The sequence below is a fragment of the Pithys albifrons genome, chromosome 19 (genome assembly GCF_047495875.1).
Source record: "Pithys albifrons albifrons isolate INPA30051 chromosome 19, PitAlb_v1, whole genome shotgun sequence".
In the NCBI taxonomy this organism is placed as follows: Eukaryota; Metazoa; Chordata; class Aves; order Passeriformes; family Thamnophilidae; genus Pithys; species Pithys albifrons.
This window is the reverse complement of record NC_092476.1, coordinates 1,080,425-1,100,104: the sequence shown is the minus strand read 5'-3', so window position 1 is coordinate 1,100,104 and position 19,680 is coordinate 1,080,425. Positions and strand designations below refer to the sequence as shown.

The following is a 19,680-nucleotide window of genomic DNA, read 5'->3' as shown; positions in this document are numbered from 1 at the left end:
CTGCAGCCCACAGTGGGGCTGCCAGAGCTGCAGTGGTGACATCCCACCCACTGGGGGAATCCAGGGAATACTCTGAAATCCTGCTCCTCCCTCACACACACTGCATGTGCTCTGAGTTCTGAGAACCAAACCTGAAGTATGTTCCTATTTTTATCTCAAAGGGCCATAATTGTGATACACTGCATAAGAAAATGAGAAGACAGTGCCAGAGGATGGCTGGAGCCCAAAATACTGACTGCACTTCCCACACCCCCAGGACACGTAAGGTCGTTTTAATCCCCAGAGCCTGAGAGCAGTGAGGAGTCTCCTCAAGGAGGGATGACAAGTGACAGCCAGGCTGGCCACATGGAAGGACACTCAGGAGACCCTCAGGCTGTGCCCCAGAAAGCAGAGCACAAGTAACTCCACAGAGCTGAACAGAACTCCCCAAAACACACTGTGAGGGTCAAGAAACAACACACCAGCCAAGACTGGATAAAGGTGTCCAAGGGCTTCTCCACCAGCTGTTCCTCAAAACTCTGATCCCTAAAAGAACTATAAATCTAAAGTGGAACCTTTAAACCACAGGCAACTATTGAAGAGATATCAATACTTAAAATCAAAGTTATTTGGGTTTATTTCCAAAGCAAATTAAGATTAAATTATTTCAATTATTTCAGAATGGGATTTAATGCTGTTTAGTTTATCTATTCATTAACTATTTTCTCCTGTGCTCATATTACAAATCCCAAATCATTAATAAAGTGTTTGAAAAAGTGCAATTCTGCACTTAATTACAAAACATGATGGCACTGGGGGGACTTTGGATACCAGATGCCCATCCATGTTTGAAAGTTACAGCTCAGTTCCAGGGAATGGGAAGGGAACGAGGATTAGGATCATCATAAATCTGGGCTGTGAAAATACAAAGCCCATTCTGGACAACAAGAAGTGCAAAGGCACTTCCAGGACTCTGAATGGCTTTTCAATCTGCCAACACAACCAACCCAAACTGGCACTGGGTGGCCAAAGGTGCCTCAGGCAAGGCTGGGCTCAGTGCAGGAAAACCCACCAACCTCCTCAGTCGTTCTCAGAGCAGGAACCTTCTGCTGTGACCCCAATATATTCCTGTAGGATTCACTTTCTCAGCCCTAACTGAGGGCAATACTCACCCAACACCTCACAGGAGCACTGTGAGGATTACTGAGTTTATTGTCAGTTTGTGTTTGTAAAGCACTTTGAGATTCTTGGATCAAAGGTGCTATTGAAATGCAAAATATTATGGTTATTAGACATTATTATACCATGCTCTGTCTTTTATTACAAAAATTCAACTGTGGGTGACTCACAGACTGGCTGACAGCATTTCAAACTGCATTGCTGCTTACCCATTAATTTCTTTTATTTTGATGTGAGATCAAAAAGGTATCCCAGAGCTACAATTCACCACTGGCACAAAAACACCTGACAGATGTGACTACCTGGAAAATGCCGTGATAGAAGTGCCCCCACTGAAGAAGGGCTTTCTCTCAGTGCAACTTGGGCTATAAAATCCCCTGCAATTTCATTAGTGGGTGTTTTCTTAAAGCTGGAAGAACCAATTACAAAAATGGGGTTTACCAGCTTAACACAAATCATAACATTTTACTCTGGAACATTCCCTTAACTCCTGATGAAACAAAAGACTAAACTTCTCATGGTAATACCTGCACAAACCAAAAACTAATCAAGATACTCATTAGTGCCTTCAACACATTCTGTTAGTGCAGCTCTGGGTACAAAGGTGGGCAAAAGCTGCAGCTGCAAATTGAACTCAGCCACAGCTCACCTGAGAGGAGATTTCCTCACATCAGGTGCCTCACACCAAGCCTTTAATTCTGGAGAAATTCAAACCTTGCAGGTAAGGTCCACCCAAACCACAGGCAGGGCAATTACCAGCAAATACACAGAGAATCACCTCCACATGGAAATCCCAGGAGATTATAGGCCAGGTAGGTCTCCATAACCTTCCCAGCCATTACATCAAAAAGGAAATTTGCCCAAATATTTCAATTAAATATTAATCAAATTGAGTCATTCCAGGCTGGGATTGCTCCTAATCACTTAAAATCCACTTCTAAAATTTAATAAAGGGGCAGTTTGGAGTCAGAACCTCTGAGGGAGGTAGAGAAGTTGCATCTGAAAGGATGTTGTAGCCAGATGGGGATTGGTCTCTTCTCCCAGGAAACCAACAGCAGAACAAGAGGGCACAGCTTGAGCTCTGCCAGGGCAGGTTTAGGTTGGATATTAGGAAGGAGTTCTTTGCAGAGAGAGTGCTCAGGCATTGGAATGGGCTGCCCAGAGAGGGGGTGGATTCCCCATCCCTGGAGGTTTTTCAGCTGAGCTTGGCCGTGGCACTGAGTGCCATGATCTGGTAAAGGGACTGGAGATGGACCAAGGGTTGGACTTGATTATCTCAGAGGGCTTTTCCAACCCAATCCATTCTATGATTCTGTGGATGTGGCACTGAGTGAGAATCCACCATGTCTTGATCCAACCCTACTGTGATCACCATGTCTTGATCCAACCATGTCTTGATCCAACCCCACTGTGATCACCAGCCCAGGGCACGGAGTGCCCTGGGCTGGTGATCACAGTGGGGTTGGATCAAGGGTTGGACTTGCTGATCTTGGAGCTCTTTTCCAACCCAATCCATTCTATGATTCTGTGATTTGCACTCCTGTCCTACAACAGCAACTTCTGCTTCTCGTGACTCCTCACAGGAGTAAGTGGGGACCAAACCTCAGCCCTTCACTGCTGCCTGTGCTGACCCAGGACACACTCACTCCTCCCAGTTCCTGGGAAAAAGGCCAGGCTGTGCTCCAGAGAACTCTCCTTGGATGAACTCCAACCCCAGCCCTCACATTCTGTGCAGTTGTTTCTCACCTGAAACCCCTCAAGTATAAAGAGCACACAAACTGAAGAGGCAAAGGGACCTGACTGTTGAATTCCATGGCTCTGTTAAGAGACTATCCAGAATAAAATAAAGCTGAGCAGTCCCAAGAAGCCTTAAGAAAACCTTAAAAGCACCTGATTTCCCTCTTCCATTTCTTTTGATCCCCCTCCAAAGAGGCTCATTCTCCAGCCAAGTCTGTTCCTTGGGAAGCACAACCATGTGAAGAACCTGCCTTGCAACTTGAAAGTTAACTTTTTTAATCCATCTTACTTTGAGGATGCACTAAGATAGAAGCTCGAGTTTCAAGGAAAAAACTAATGGCAGAGGAGTAATTTATTTTCCAGGCTAACATTTGATAAGATAAATTAATTCCATTTTCAGTACAAGAACTTTGCTAACAGGCAATTTGGGAAAAAGGGCAATGGTCTCTTAAAACCTGCTGGTTTCAGTTGGGGTTGTTGTTTGTTTTCTTTTTTAATTCAGACTCTGGTTTGCTCCTATTGATTAATTTTTATAGCCTGGGTATCTCCTGAAGCAGCCAAGACTGAGGGAACCTGGTTCCAGGACACATGCAGTACTTCCACATGGATGTTATGATCAAAAGATTTAAAAAATGCTGAGATATTTTAATCAGAATCAACTTGTTTTCTCACACTGCTGAACTGACAGTCAGCAGTAACACACTCAGGAATAAATAAGAATATTAAGTATATAAAGGCAGTATCAACTTCTTCCCTTTTCCCTTGGTATTCCATACAAAACCAGTGTATGGAAACAACTAAATTTAAAAGATGCAAGTAAAATAATAGGAATTAAGAGCAGATCCCTCGACCACTGTGTGACCAGAGACATACAGAGGATTTGCTGCTGGTTCTTAGGACTGGAGCTTTTAGGAGAGAGAGGGGGATAATCTGAATTATTTGGCTGCAGTGCTACCTGAGCACCCACCTCCAGAAGGCTCCAGCACATCCACAGAGAGAAGGGGAATATCAATTAGGAGCCAATTACTCCCTCACAGCTCTGACTCACCATCTGAAGGTGCCTGGCTGCTCCTGCACACTAAAAATCAAGTGTTCCCACCCAACAGAAACACTTCAGTGGAGGCTTTTTCCTCCAGCTGGAGCTCAGGTTTGGGCTTCACTCCTTCAGAAACATTTCTGCACCATTTCCATAAGTACAAGAAATTGTTTCAGTGTCAAGTTCCTGCAGTAACAGTCCTGTCTGGAGTGAGCCCCTAATGCAGGTGACTCATCTGCTCATCCAGCCCAGGGCACATTATTTGGTGCTGGGTGAGTGTTTGTTTATAGGACTATGAGAATTCAGCCTTCAGGCTTCACTGGTATTTCATTTAGCTGCAGAACTCAGATCTAACATAAATTCTCAGTGTCTGCAGTTTCCAAAGGGCACAGAAAATTATTTTGTGAGGAAAAGATACAAATTCATAACATGATATTTAAACCAAAAAAAAAACCCCATAAACTCTAATGCTTCCAACTTTTATGTTGCATCATAGACAGGATAATTTATTCAGTGTACATCTTACCCACAGAAACATCTACACAGCTCTCAGTGTTAAATAATTCAGCTTTTCTTCCTTAAGAACAACAGAAATATGATGTTGCTCCCCACGAGGCTGTGGGAACACTTTCAGCAAGGACACCACAGAGCCAACTTGTCACTCGGGGAGTAAACAAGGAGTAAATCGAAGCAAAGTTATTTAGAAACACAACACACTCTGCAAGCAACACACCCACCTTGGATAATTAACTGCTTCCCCTCCACTTACTGTTTCCTTTAAAATACCCCAAGAGGCTCAGATCACCCTGTAATGATTTTAATCCAACAGGAATGATTTTAATTCTAAAATACCTCTTGACAACAGTCAGCAGGGGAGGTGCATCCATAACTAATCCTGAGCTGGGAGTCTCCCACAGCCTCAGCTCTCAGTTCAGACAACCTGACCTTTCCCTCCTGCCCCAGCAGTGACATGAACTCAGTGCTTAAACTACAGTTAGATGGCATCATTTTTATTTGAAAACATCCATACTTGTGGGTCCACTAATATAAATTTTCTATTTATATTTATATAACTCCAGAGGTGCCCCCATTTTCTAAAACTTAGAATTTTTATCAAGGTATCCTGACTTTTTGGACAACATCAGATAATCTCCAGCAGCACTTTCTGAAGGCTTCATAACAAACACTATGACAATTAGACTTCAAGTCAAACACTCAGTGATTCTTTAATTAGTGCTGCAATTTTCTTGGCAAACATGTACATGTATTTTAACCATAAGAAAAACATCCCTTTTGTTTATGTATGTTCTCCTAAGTATTTCTGAGACTGCACCACACAGATGAAAACAGAATACAAAAGAAGGCAGCAAAAGCCTGGCAGCCACAATAAAACTGTGTTTGACTCCTTGCTCTGTTAAATCACACTCCAATATTCCCAAATTACACACATTTTTTCCAGCCAGAAAATGAAGACACCACAATGCTTTTCATCCCAAAGTGCTTTACAAATCACCTTAAGACAATCTGTGCTAAAATACAACCAGATCAAAGGGATCTTTGAGAAGGACCAGCTCTCTTTTCCTTGGCCAGATCCTCAGGGTCTGGGAATTGTCCCAGGGCAACCAAAGCCAACAGAGCCAGGAGAATTCCCACCTGTGGTAAATCCAACCCTCCCACAGAACTCCTTTACTGCCTTCACTGACATGGCAGAAAACACAAGGCCAGGATGGCTTTTAACAGCCAGCAAGTAAACACAGAGCCATTTTCTTAGCAATATTATAAACTCATGCACTGGCATCCAGAAAATGATGCCCATAATTTAAACTACAGATATAGACCCAGCTGCCAGTATAAAGCACACATTGTGATTACTGTGCAGAATCTTCCCAGATTTATGCCCATAAATAAACCCTCCTTAACTATTTCCATGCAAGTTTACCCTTCCTGCTCTTAAGCTTCTACTTGTTCATTTTTTTCCTTAACTAATTTCCCCAACCCCCCAGTGCTAAGCACATTTCACACATCCACAGTGACTTCAAACTGACTCTTCAGGAGAGGCCAAACTACTTTCACAAGATTCTTTAAACATGTGGCTCCCATGACACCAAAAGTTTTCTCCCAGAAACCAGGTGGGTAATCCCAGTTTCCAAATTAGCATTTTCAACATGAGCCAGAATTGTCTGGAATTAAATAACAATTAAAGTTCATTTTATTTTATCATAGTTGCTTGTAGAGCAGCATATCAAAAGTTTGCTCATTAGGAAAGACACAATTATCAATAGAATAGTAAAAGCTTAAAAAAGGATGTCTTTATTTTTATTTAACAAATGACCCAAAATTATGTTGATGTTTCATGTTCCTTTTAGGCTGTTTTTAAAAGCACTGCTGGAAATGCCAATATGCTTTTATGTTTTGAGTTCTTTAACCTTTTTTATAGACACCTTTTCTTAAGAATAGTATTTTACAGATACATAATAAGCCTTAAAAAGATACCTGAGAGGTCTTGCCTGGGGATTGCCTGCTTCTACATATGGATGTAAATAATCCTTTATGTAGAGATCAGCAGCACTATTAGAATGGGTGCAAATGAGAATCCTGCTGGAATAAATGGATGCAAATAAAAAAGCAATGAAGAAACAGAAAACAATTCAAAGCAGTAGAATACAAAAAAAAGGGAACAGTGGCCATCTTCCTGCACATTTCTCTCCATGAAACTACTGCATGACTCAGTCTTCAACTCCATCCCTTCAGTTGGGAGCAGATTTAAAGCTCACACAGTTTTTCAATGATTATTTTGTGATTATTAATCTCAACTTGATAAGGAGCAGCTTTTATTATCTAGCACACTGCACAACTTCCCATGTAAAGCAAATCACAGTTATTCCACATATGGCTCATTTTAATTAGCTTTGTTCTAAATACCAAACACAGGCTAAGATTATAAAATTACTTTATGGTTCAACAGGACCACGGCTGGCTTGGGTTTGTCTGTCTCCCAGCAGGGTGGAGATCCACTATTTCTACATTTCCCTTGATGCATGTAGGTTTGTATGGCCAAACTTCACACAGGAGGATTTGGGCAGGGCTCTCCCCACGTGGGGGTGGGAGTTTTTAGGTGCAGTGGATGTTTTGGGTGAGGGGCAGCAAGCACAGAACTGGCCCCACTGTTTTTGAGTCCTCAGGTCCATCTGCCACGGCCTGGTGAGCTTGGACAGTGCCAGGGAAGTCCTTGGGACTGTCACAGCCCCTGGTACTGACTGGGGCTGACCCTGCTGAGCATCCCAGATCTGATGGGATAGGATGGGATGGCAGGGAGGCTTTAACTGCCAGGGGACAGTCCCACTGAGACTGGAACTCAGGTCCTTGGGATTCAGAGTCCAGAGTGCTCTCCTTTACACCACGGGATACATTTCCCTTGAATTTATGTAAGAAACAACATCTTTTCTGCAGCTCAGGCCCTTGAGTGTCCCCTCTCTCACCTGGTGTCCTGCTGCTGGAGGATGTGCTTGACTGCCTGAGCCAGAGTGAAGGTTTTGCCTGTCCCATAGGGACCGATGATGAGCACAGGGGGCAGCTGGATGGCCAGGGGGGTGGTGATGGCCAGCACTGCCTCCTTCTGCTTCGCGTTCAGCCGCGGGTCCAGCTGCTCATCCCACTGCCTGTGCAAAGGGGGCAGCACGGGTTAGAACAGCAGCTCTGACAACCAAAGGAACCAATAAATGAAGGGCAGAGGAACTGGACAGCACACACAGATCAGTGTGATCAAGTGAATGTCAGTTTATTACACACTACACATGATAATCCCTGCACTCTGTCCTGACCTGTCCTGCACCACCATCACACTCCTCATCCTCACCTTCACGACCCCACACGACTCATGGGATCAGTTCCACATTCCTCTCATTTCCCTGGTCTGCAAGGCCAGAAACCTCTTGCCCCCTTTAGCCTTCCCTGGGCAGCAGGAACACTGACCATATTCCCTGATCCTCACATTTCTCTTCCCTAAACTTCCTCTTTGAGACAGACTATTCTCACTGCATCAGCCTCGAGTTTCTTTTCAAATATTCATATAACACAGGGGTTTATAATTTCATAAAGGACACAGTGAGAGGTGTGTCCAGGGAATCTCAGGGCAGGGATCCTTCCAAGAGCCATTCCCAACCCTTCCAGAGCCCCTCCCTCAGGGATAAGTCCAACTCTGAGCTCATTTAACCTTGTCCTTGCACACAGGGCTCTGCACACCTGAGGCCTGCACAGCAAACTCCTTGCAACTGGTATTTACATTCCCATGCAGTATCATATTTTCAGGGAAGAGCAGCAGCACAGTAATTAACAGCAGCAGATTTGTTTTCTGCAGCCACAGTGGAACTGTGATGCCTCTAAACCCACAGCTCAGGGAAAACCACTCAACAGGTTCTGGCTCTCTGAGGATCATTCCTTGTTTTCTTTAGCACAGTTTCAGTCCCTGCTCTGACCCCCCTCCCCACTGAGGAAGAGCAAGGCTTGTTTCTCCTTCCAGGGCACACTCCAACCACCTGAGAAATTCAGAGCTGCATTACCACACAGTCTGTGCCATTAAATGCTGGTGTTGGTACCTGTTGGGACTCCAGGGGATGGTGGGAGTCATGCTGACATCAGGAAACAAAATGCTGTTGTCCCTAATCCTGTCCAGGGCATAATGCATTTCACAGAGGGGCAGTCGGTTCAGCTGGAACTGCAGCTCAACCTGCAGGACAAGAGCAAGGAAGAAATGAAGAGGTGAACAAAAGGATTCATTTAGGAAATGCTGATTAGACTGTGCTGTACATGATACATTTTTATCTTCCTGCAGAGGCTCTCAGAAGAAAACAGCATTCAATCCAAAGATCTGTGATAACTTTAAATTGCTAATCTTTGTTGTGTTGAATCAAAGATAAACACAGCATTTTCTCTAATGTGATTTCCTTGTTTGACTTCTAAGACTAAATTACACTGTACTTTCAGAAAGAAGATTAAACAGGAAATATGCTTGGAATTATTTTTTTTTAAATACAAAATACACTCCTGGAAAATACTATTGTCTTAAAATATAGTTCTTATAGTTCTTCATCCCTTATTGTAAGAACAACCTCAAAAAAATGACAGCCCAGACATTTTTACAGATCAACAGATGACTTAAACCAGCAAAGAAAAACTCCAAACATTCCTTTTACTCAAACATTCTTGAATAGTAGCAACTTGTCATTTATGTTTAATTATTAGAATTCCCCAAAAGTTGATTTCTAACAATCAACTGCTTATTAATACTCTCTTGGCTCTGGCCTCTCAATTACATGTGTTTTAATGCTAGTAAATAAAAGATATTGCCAAGAAAAATTCTGGTACAAAGCCAAAAACAACACTCAGGGCACATTTAACATTCCTGGTTCAATTCAGAACCAAACAATGGAGAGTGAAATTAGTTGATACATAAATAGAGCAAAAGAGTCAAGAGAAAAATACATTCTAAAGTTGAGCTCAGGATAAAAGCAGCTCCTGGGCAAACAAACACAGTTCCCCCAGATTATCATCTACACATACTTAAATTTGCAATGATTAATCTCTCCAAATACAGAAGAATCTGATCAGGGCATCACACCAGAGAATTCTCTCCATGGCCACAACTCACACAAAGCCCTTGCACAACACCTGACACAGATTTGCACCAATGCAAACCATAAGAAGAACCTGAAGTGACTGACACACATTTTCAGGGTTCTTTCCAAAGCTCTGCTGTCACTACACAGTTATGTAATTACTGTGCCACAAGACTAATGAGCATTTGTGATTAAATAGGAGTAAATAAGTCCCTTTCTGAGACTTACAGTGACTGTGGGCACGTTACAAACAGCAGCCAAATCACTGCAGCCTGTCTGGAGAAGTGTTTTACCTGGAAACACCAGTTCTATTTACAATTTCTGTGCCATTTTATTAAGAGCTTTCACCCCCACCTTACAGAAGCTGGTTCTGTCCTGCCAATTAGGAGACAGAAGAACAGGAACAGAGTAAAGATGAGCCAGAGCTGGTCCAGCAGCACCACCACAACAGTGAGGGCTGAACACCCCATGTCACCCCAGAGAAAAGGTGACACTCCCATGCCCAATTTAGTCCCAGATCTATTAAGTTTCTCATCTATCATTCACTGATTCTCTATTAGTCCATTATTACTTTAATCTCATGATAGTCATGGCTACCAACCACAAAGTTACAAACACAAAGCAGTGATAGAAGATATTTTTGCAAATGCCTTTTTTGACAACTTCTAGTAAGACTTTAAGTTGACAGCTGAACTAAGTTTTCCTTACATACTACAAACAAAATCCAATTTGTTATATTAAACATCAAAACAAGACAGTGAAAGGAAGAAAAAGGAGAGTTGGAAAAGTAGATGATCACTTCTCTAAACACAACAGGCCTCACTCAAAGCCACAGAAACTTCTCTCATGAACTTACCCCATGGGGGAGAATTCCTGCAATGGAGGAATAATTTATCCTTCCAGATTTAACTACTTATTGTACCTGACACTCTGCCCACAAAGTCCCTTCCTACACAGGGATCAGACCTGTACAAACCCTCCTGTGCACCAGCAGTGTGGATTATTGCAGGTCATCTCCTTCAAAAGGATTTGTAATTAGCATTTCCTTTCCTCTGCTCCATCTCAGTATTACACTGTTCACACCATCACACAGCACGTAAAATCCACACCAGCTTTGCTGTAAATAAACAAGAGTTGCTTGTTTTCCTGCCATTAACTCTCTATCTCTGGCAGATATAAAGACATTAAACATCCCTGCTCAGTGCTGGTCTGGCCCCCAACCACATCCTGAAGGGGTTCAGAAAAAGCTGCCACTCAAATGGCAAATGGTCCCAAACTCGTGGGTGATCAATACAGGGAAAATATCTTTGCTCAGACAGGCCCAAGGCTGACAAGAGACCACACAGTGTAATGATGGCAATTTAAATGCAGCAAAATTGTGATGTTCATCTGGGTGCCACTTTAACAGCCCCTTCTGGGAGTCCAAGTGAGATGCCTGGCATGAAATACCTCATATTATCCACCTGCATTCACCTCCTTTCTTAACAGCTTGGGATTTGTTCTGGGTTTTGTGCTGCTTGGATGGAATCAAACAGTTCTATTTGCTGCTGCAGAGTTCTGAGTGAGGCCATCTGGGGAGGAGATGCCTCTAACCTGCTTTAATACACATTCCACCATAGGGAAACAGTGGGAAAGGAAGTTAATCCCTTGCCAGGTTCTCAGGACAGAGGAACTGCTCCAAAAATAAAACAGTGGCAGCAGCCACTGGGTTAAAGCCCCAGTTCCCTCCAACCTCCCAATCCTTCATGAATGGTGCACTTGGAAAGAGCAGAATTGTGTGTTTATTATAGTTTATTATAGTTAAGCCAGAACAGCAGCTAAACAAGGGGTCACAAAGTTTCCAAGACGAATTATTAGAAGAGGAAAGGAAGGGAACCACCTAATTTATCCAAAACCCACAGAAATCAAAGCTTTGGCAGTGCTTAACAATCAGAGGGAACACCAAGTCTACTGAAGAGAACAGCAAAATCTCCAGCATCTTTAGCAAAAACTCCCTACAACAAAATAAGTCTCCTCAGTTTCAAAATTTCCAGTTAATTCTTAATCAGAAAAAAATTCCCTCACAATTAAAATTCATTCAAATAGAGGTAACACTTCAAGAATTTGCCCACCAGTTCACTGGTATGTGTAGGAAGCACTAAATGATTTTAAAAACAACTTTAGGACCCTGTTTTTAATGCAGAATAGATTTGCTGCCTCAGGGCAAGATTTATAAGACACTCAAGGAAAAATTAGGCAGTTCTGAAGCCCCAGCTGATTTTGCATTCCAGCAGAGTTTCCAATAGAATCAATTAGTAAGTTTAATTATTGTTTTAAGAAAACAAACACAAAACCAAGACCCCGGAACAACATAACTCTTCCCAGCCCAATTATCCATGTTAAATTAAGACATTAGGATTCTTGCATATGTTTTTCCAAAACAAAATGAAAGGGAGGAGAGGAGAGGAGAGAATCCTTTGGTGAGAATGCATCAATTCCAGGCAATCCAGTGACCTTAATCTGGGGTTATTTCTGTAGTACCCAGAGATGCCACTGGATTTGTTCACAGCAATTTTCAAAGGGGTGTGTGCAACTTGGAAAGAACAGACAGAACTGCCTCCATAGCATGGCAGTTATTTCCTTGGAATTTTCCACATGTGGGAACCATATTCAGAGATCAGCAGTCCCCAGGCATGCAGCATCCCATCTCAAGCCTTTATCCCAGAGGGGTTTGCAAACCCAGAGCAAAGCCCTGCCCTCAGACCCACCTGCATTTCACAGTCTGCCCGAAGGTTCAGCTCCTCACAGCACTCCCTGGACACCCTCAGGAAAATATAATCCTTTGTCTTCTCCTCAATAGCTGCTTCATAAACCTTCTCTTTGGTTCCTTGGCTCTGTGCTGACTTCTCTTTAGTGACAGGCAGTAAATAGACGGCGTTGACTTTGGTCATGACCAGCCTCCCGGCCAGGGTGTCCTCCGAGAGCGTCTCGGTGAGTTTGAAGCGCCCGAAGAGCTGCCCATTCTGGGCATACTTGGCCCCTCCAGACACCCCTGTGAGCATGAAGCTGGCCACGATCTGCAGCTGCACTTTGATGTTGAACCTAAGCAAGAAAGCAGCAGGTCAGTGCAAAAATATGCCCTCAGATTCCAGAATTTCAGCTATTCAGACTCAAGAGACACTTCACAGACATATAGTGAATTTTTAAATAAAACAACTACAGTCATATTAGCCCTTTTTCTATGCAGCTGCCAAATACACATTTTCCTTTGGATTACAGCCTATAAAATGTATATTTAGAAGAATCAACACCTATGAAGTTTCAAAAAAGGACCCTCACAAGACAGAAACAAATACTAGATATTCTGACACCCAAAAGGTTTAGTGAGAGCTGTTCTGTGCCCAAGCAGTAGAAATGTTTATTTAAACAGTCTGTAAGCTACAATATATACACATAAATATATATTTATATGTACACATATATAAAATATAAATAGTTTATTAACTATGCAGGCAAAGAACAGAGTAAGTTGTTCTATCTCCCATGTATCTCTTGCAGGCTGCACACCAGAGGGCAATCTCCACCCTGAAAGGTAAATGATATTACACCTGTAGTTCAGAGGGATTGATTAAAATGCCTTGAAAAAAGTCAGATTGCAGGCATTAAAATGATATCATTTTATTACAGATGAGGGAATGGCATCACAGGCTCAGCCCCATAAGCCATCCATGCACAGAATTCCTGCCAGCAGCAGCTCTGATGGAATCAGAGATCAAACAAACTGATCCTTTGCATTAACCACTCCCTGGAAATCACAACACATTATAGTGACTTATTAGAACCCTTTACTGACCTCTCACCCACACACAGGATCCTCTCCCCAGTGGGTTGGGTTATAAAAAGAACAAAAAGGGGGGAAACTCTGACACAGTAACAATATTCAGTTATTTTCCCATCAGCAGCTTCTTCCTAAATTTGCAACAGTTTACAGGAAAAAAGTAACATCCAAAGGTTTTCACAAATGAAAAATGGAAAAATACCTCGTTTTTATGCTACTTTTTATACTTGTTTTATTTGATCTGTTCTTCTTATAATTTCTATTTTAACCCAGTAAGCTGGTAAATGATCATTTAAGCCCTGTGGTATCAATAATCATAATAAAATCCAACATTTTACCTTGCTTGGTAATTAAACAACTACCAAACCAATCAAATATATTTTTTCATGTCTGGCAAACCATGAATCTTGCACAAAAACTGCAAGTTTGCCCCCATGTGGTAACAGCTGCTTCTTTATATAATCTGGGCATTAAATCACATCCAAATGTCTCCAAAAACAAGAGATGTTTTCTTACCTAACAGGGATTTGTTTGATTCATCAGTGACCAGAAATGTTACAGCAAAAACAATCACCCCAAGGCATGTCCTTTGGGGAATTCAGTGCAATCCTTCCCATTCCCACATGTTCTAATAAAAACCCACACCAAAAACCAAGCTTTTCTCTCTACAGGTGCTGCAGGACCCAAAGGGGCTACCAGCAGGTTGGCAACCTCTGAAACAGCTCTTACCTCAGTCAGGTGATTGTTAAAATACCATATAAAACATTTCACTGAGGAGCAAGAGCTGGGAATTCTTACTCAGATACAATCAATTGCTACTGTGAATTTGTGTTGTTAAAACTTCCCTCAAGTGGATCCCAACGCTGCTCAATATGTAAGAACTCCAACTCAGAGTGATGAAAACGTGCTGGAAAACTGTATTGCTGCTTTCTGAGACAAGGCACAGGTTGAGGTTTTCTGAAGAGACTGAACTGAACCTGCTGTGCTGAAGGGAATCAAAGTTTAGAGACAGCCAAGCAATTGCCATTGAGGAAGGTGACACCTTCTGGCAAGCTGTGAAACTACACAATTCTCTAAGGATCTGATTTTACAGAATCACAGGGTTGCTTCTTCCACCCATTTCTCAACCTTTGCTTTGCAGGTTTAGACAAAATAAGATTTTCAGTCAGGCTCATACAAACGGAACACCAAAACCTCCCATTTCCTCCTGAGCACTGCAAAGCCCAACCTACATGAAGTGCTAATGAAACCAGCTACAAAAGCCTGTTGGTGAGATCTAAAGCCACAGAAATCACAGAGACACTTCATAAATCATTAATCAGCCAGTACCAGTGCAAACAATAACTCCCCAAAGCAAACAGACCCCTCTGGAGGAAGCCCCAGGTCCCTCTGTGCTCAAAGCACACTCAGCACGTTGATCTGCTCAGGGCTCAGACAGGGCACACCTGCCTGTGCAGGGGCCAGGGAAGACACAGCCATGACAAAAGCACATTTATCTGCCATCCCAGCCAGGGGTTTATGTTTCCCAGCCTCCAGGACAAACCTGCTCTGCAATTCTGGTGGCACACAACGAGTTGTGTTTCACCTCACACTGCCCAATGTTCATGCAAGGAAACACAGACAGTGAGTTCTAACAAATACAAACTGCTTTTCTTCCAATGTGCAAGAGAGAATGGAAGAGTTTTAAAACCATCAACAGGTGTTTGTGGGGCAAGACTTCCCAAAACTAAACTACTCTCAAGATCAGAGCATTGCTGTGCTTTTCCTCATACCAGGTGTTTGCATTTGAAATTAAAGAGCAGTTTAATTTTAACTCACTCTTCTATTTTGTGATGTGCTCATGTAGAGTGACTTTTATAAATGCCTCTTCAAGCATCACAATAAACATGACTACAAGACCAAAAGAGTATTTCTGTCACCAACACCATCAAGACAGAAGATTTCAAGAACATTATTAACACTTATAATTTATCAAGCAATAAGCAAATAGGCCAAAGGGGAAGCATTACATACTTATCCACTTATTTTTCTTTCATTTCTCCAGGCTGCTGCTCTTTGGTTTCTGTGAGGCCTGAGAGTGCAACTCTCCATGTGAAAACTCATCAGTCAAAACGTGGCTTATGTTTTGATTGTATTTTATACTATTTACTTTAACTCCACTTTTTCTTCAAAAAGCCCTAGAAGAGCCAACCTGATTATAAATGTGTATGATGGAGAACATCTCTGTGTGCTGGGAACTGTTCCAGCATCGTCCTCCATGTGCTACTCTCCAGCTCAGGAGCAGAGGGCAGCAGTGATAAAAGATCCAAAGAAAAAGAGCTCAAATGCTGCCCCCCTTCAGCTGAGATTAAAAAAAGAAACTGAACCAATTTTCTGCCTTAAAAGCATTACAAACACAACTACTCCCAGTATTTCCTTTGGAAGTTCTAGAGGGAGGATTCAGCTCTGTAGCTCCAGGAGTGGTTCTTGATCCTAAAAAAGACATTCCTGATGTGGAACTTTCTGTAGCTGCCAGAGCTAAATTTGCTGCCAAATTAGGCTAAAGGGAAGTCGCATCTTTTTGACTTTCCATTCTGAATAGAGCAACATTTTAACACTCTCCAGTACCACATGAATGGAGGCAAAATTTTTAACCACCAAATATCAAACTACAATTAAAAAAAAGGCCCCATGGGGGTCTATGTGGAGGAATGTCCCATCTTGTTCCTAACTCTGCACTTTTCCTGCAGCCACTCCAGTTGGGTGATTTGCACAGAACACCTAAAGACAGAACAAGCCAAACAAGGTGCACAACAAGCCTTTTGGCAGGAATTTCCATTCAGAAGCAGGGTTTCAGCCTATTCACTAAATATAATAAAATCAGCTGCTACATCTTCACAGATCAGAGTTGGATTCACCCACAATTCAACCCTTTACCCAATGATTTTATATATTCCTTTGCTATGACCTGCTTTCACACAGGAACAAAATTATTACCAATATATTTTTGTATGGACAGACCAAAAATAAAAACAAAAATGATCCTCATCCAAGCATTAACCAAACCATGTACAACAGCTGCTCAGTGTCCACCTGTGAGCACAGAGTGGTATTTAGTGTTTGTTCTCAAGGAATTAGCAGAAAGTTGAATTTTTTAAGTTCTAGTGACCTTTACCAACATTACCATTCCCAGACTCATTCAGATTCATTCCAGTGCAACAGGAAGACACAATATCTTCAAGAAGCATGTGGGTTTAATGAAAAACATTGTCACCCTCATTTAATGTAGAATCAGAATCCCAGACTATTCTGAGCTGGAAAGGACCCACAAGGATCAGCGAGTCCAACTCTCAAGTCAATGGCCCACACAGGGGATTGAACCCATGACCTTGGCATTGTTACAGCCAAGTTTGAACCAACTGAGCTGATCTCAGAGTCAACTTCAATAGGAATATCTTCATAAAGGAGTGACTTACTTGCTGACTTCCTTATACTGTGCTATTTCCTCAATGTACAGGAGGTCGTGCAGCCGTGACTGATAGTTGGCCTTGGTCAGTGACTTGTCCAGCACAGACTGTGTGAAGAGCTGGTCAGCAGACAGAGGGATTTGGTATCTGGTGAGGAGGCTCTTCTCCAACTCAGTAGTTTCATTGGGCTCAAACTCCACAATTGTCTTGGACGTGGAGTCCCAGCGCTTGGCCGTGGTCAGGAGCTGCTGCCGCGCGTGCATCAGGTACTCCAGATCTGCATGGGCAGGGCAGGCAGGGAGGGCAGAACAAACCTCACATGGGTGTTTGCAGTTCACAAACCCAACCAGGCACAAACCCGATCGCGCACAAACCCGATCGCGCACAAACCCGATCGCGCACAAACCCGATCGCGCACAAACCCAACCAGGCACAAACCCAACCACGCACAAACCCAACCAGGCACAAACCCAACCAGGCACAAACCCAACCAGGCACAAACCCGACCGCGCACAAACCCAACCAGGCACAAACCCAACCAGGCACAAACCCGACCAGGCACAAACCCGACCAGGCACAAACCCAACCAGGCACAAACCCGACCACGCACAAACCCGACCACGCACAAACCCGACCGCGCACAAACCCGACCAGGCACAAACTCAACCGCGCACAAACCCGACCACACACAAACCCAACTGTGCACAAACCCAACCGCGCACAAACCCAACCGCGCACAAACCCAACCGCGCACAAACCCAACCGCGCACAAACCCAACCGCGCACAAACCCAGCCAGGCACAAACCCAACCGCGCACAAACCCAACCAAACAAAATCCCAGCCAGGCACAAACCCGACCACGCACAAACCCAGCCACGCACAAACCCAGCCACGCACAAACCCGACCAAACAAAACCCGACCCCGCACAAACCCGACCCCGCACAAACCCGACCCCGCACAAACCCGACCACGCACAAACCCGACCACGCACAAACCCGACCACGCACAAACCCAACCACGCAAACCCGACCAAACAAAAACCCAACCAAACAAAAACCCAACCAAACAAAAACCCAACCAAACAAAAACCCAACCAAACAAAAACCCAACCAAACAAAAACCCAACCAAACAAAAACCCAACCAAACAAAAACCCAACCAAACAAAAACCCAACCACACAAAAACCCAACCACACAAAAACCCAACCACACAAAAACCCAACCACACAAAAACCCAACCACACAAAAACCCAACCACACAAAAACCCAACCACACAAAAACCCAACCACACAAAAACCCAACCACACAAAAACCCAACCACACAAAAACCCAACCACACAAAACCCACTACTAAACCCAATCCCTTTAGAGATAATGAGCTAAACACAGGCAGGAGTCTCCTCTGTTCATAACCAGCTCACTGCCAGTACTTACCATCTCTACTTTTCAGAGCAAGCAGCCTCCCAAAAATATCAGCAAATAAAATACTCCACAGACAGCAAATAGAATTAACAAGGACAAACAAGGAAAGCACCTTTATTTTAATAACCACAAGCAACTTTGAAGGACTTGGCACTGCAGTGCACTGTCTAAGCCTAACTGGAACATCATTTCAAAAGCATAAAGCAGTGAAGACCCTACAATATCTGTTATGGAATTTAGAAGGTCATAAAAACAAGTTGATAAAGCAGCTGGTAGGAAATCACTGCATTTGTAACACTGTGAAAGCCCTTTAAAAAATTCTACAGTCCCCTATCATGTGTATTGTGCAGACAGTTGTACTACACACCTCGAGCAATTTTGCCAGGGAAAATTTGGGAAATGTGACCTAACATGACATAAAATTAGAAAATTAAAAGGAAATCAATTCTCCAATGTACTCTAATTTCAGGGACTACATGGCTTAAATGAGAAACAAAAGACCAAGCACTTGTCTACAGCCACCTAAAATACATCCATTAGCACCACCAAACCACTGTGACAACTGTGAGTCATTTAACAGAACTGCAGTTAAATTGCAGAGCTGAAAATATTTGGCATTTATAGTCAAGCTATGGTATCTTAATGTATTATCTCTGAGTGAGATTTATGATAGGTATCCAGGATATCACACCAACGCTGAAAAACAGACAGAAAAGACATCCTCAAATTCAAATTCAACTCTTAACACCATCTTGAGTGTCTTTATTCTAAGTAAGAATAAAAAAGCAGCACTCTAGCAGAAGAAAGTTCAGTTCAGCTTGCCTGTGACTACTTGTTAATCTCAAGCCTGAACTGCACCAGTAGCCACAGGTGTAGGGCAAGAAAAAGTCTGTTTGTGGTTTCTGTGTCTGAAATAACACCACTATAAATGAACAAACCACATCTCAGCTCCCAAAACTCAGGAACTATGCTGGGATTGAGTCCTGGTTTCCTGGAAGGACAGCCACTGAATTCCCAGCACTGCAGAGCCTGACACCAACAGCCCCTGGCACAGAGTGAGCACAAGGTGACCCTTTCTGGAAGGGCAGATTGTCCACACCCAATGCAAAGCTTCCTCCAGTTCTCCTCTTCCACTGGAACTACAGATTTCAAAACACAGCATGGAGGCTCCTCCAGGAGAATATTTCAATGCTGACCTTTCATTCCTGCCTAGACATCCAGGCAGGGCCTGAATTACATGCAAATGTAGAGACCTCAGGCATCTTTCTGCTACAAAAGCATTTCCACAAGATCTGAATTCACACATGCCAAAAGCAAGAGAAACAATGGAACTGGACCCACATCCAACATGGTTATCCCCTTCCCTTGCCTATCACACACTTAAGATGGCAGAGCAAAAAGCCCAGGATTCTGCCCTTACAGGTACCTGGGAAGCACCTAACACTTG

At 43.0% G+C, this 19,680-nt stretch overlaps 1 protein-coding gene across 4 annotated transcripts in view; it reads right to left on the bottom strand.

The window, feature by feature from the left end:
- The window catches only part of HELZ (helicase with zinc finger), a 91,408-nt gene that overhangs the window by 37,213 nt on the left and 34,515 nt on the right, over positions 1-19,680 (bottom strand). For 3 of the 4 annotated variants that reach the window (XM_071573511.1, XM_071573514.1, XM_071573515.1), the window contains 5 exons: positions 16,819-17,086; positions 12,294-12,627; positions 8,527-8,657; positions 7,411-7,590; positions 6,425-6,529 (listed from right to left, as the gene is read on the bottom strand). In XM_071573511.1, the coding sequence (XP_071429612.1) occupies positions 6,425-6,529; positions 7,411-7,590; positions 8,527-8,657; positions 12,294-12,627; positions 16,819-17,086 (1,018 nt within the window). The remainder of the gene's footprint in view (positions 1-6,424; positions 6,530-7,410; positions 7,591-8,526; positions 8,658-12,293; positions 12,628-16,818; positions 17,087-19,680) is intronic. The other variant, XM_071573513.1, reaches the window with a different exon arrangement.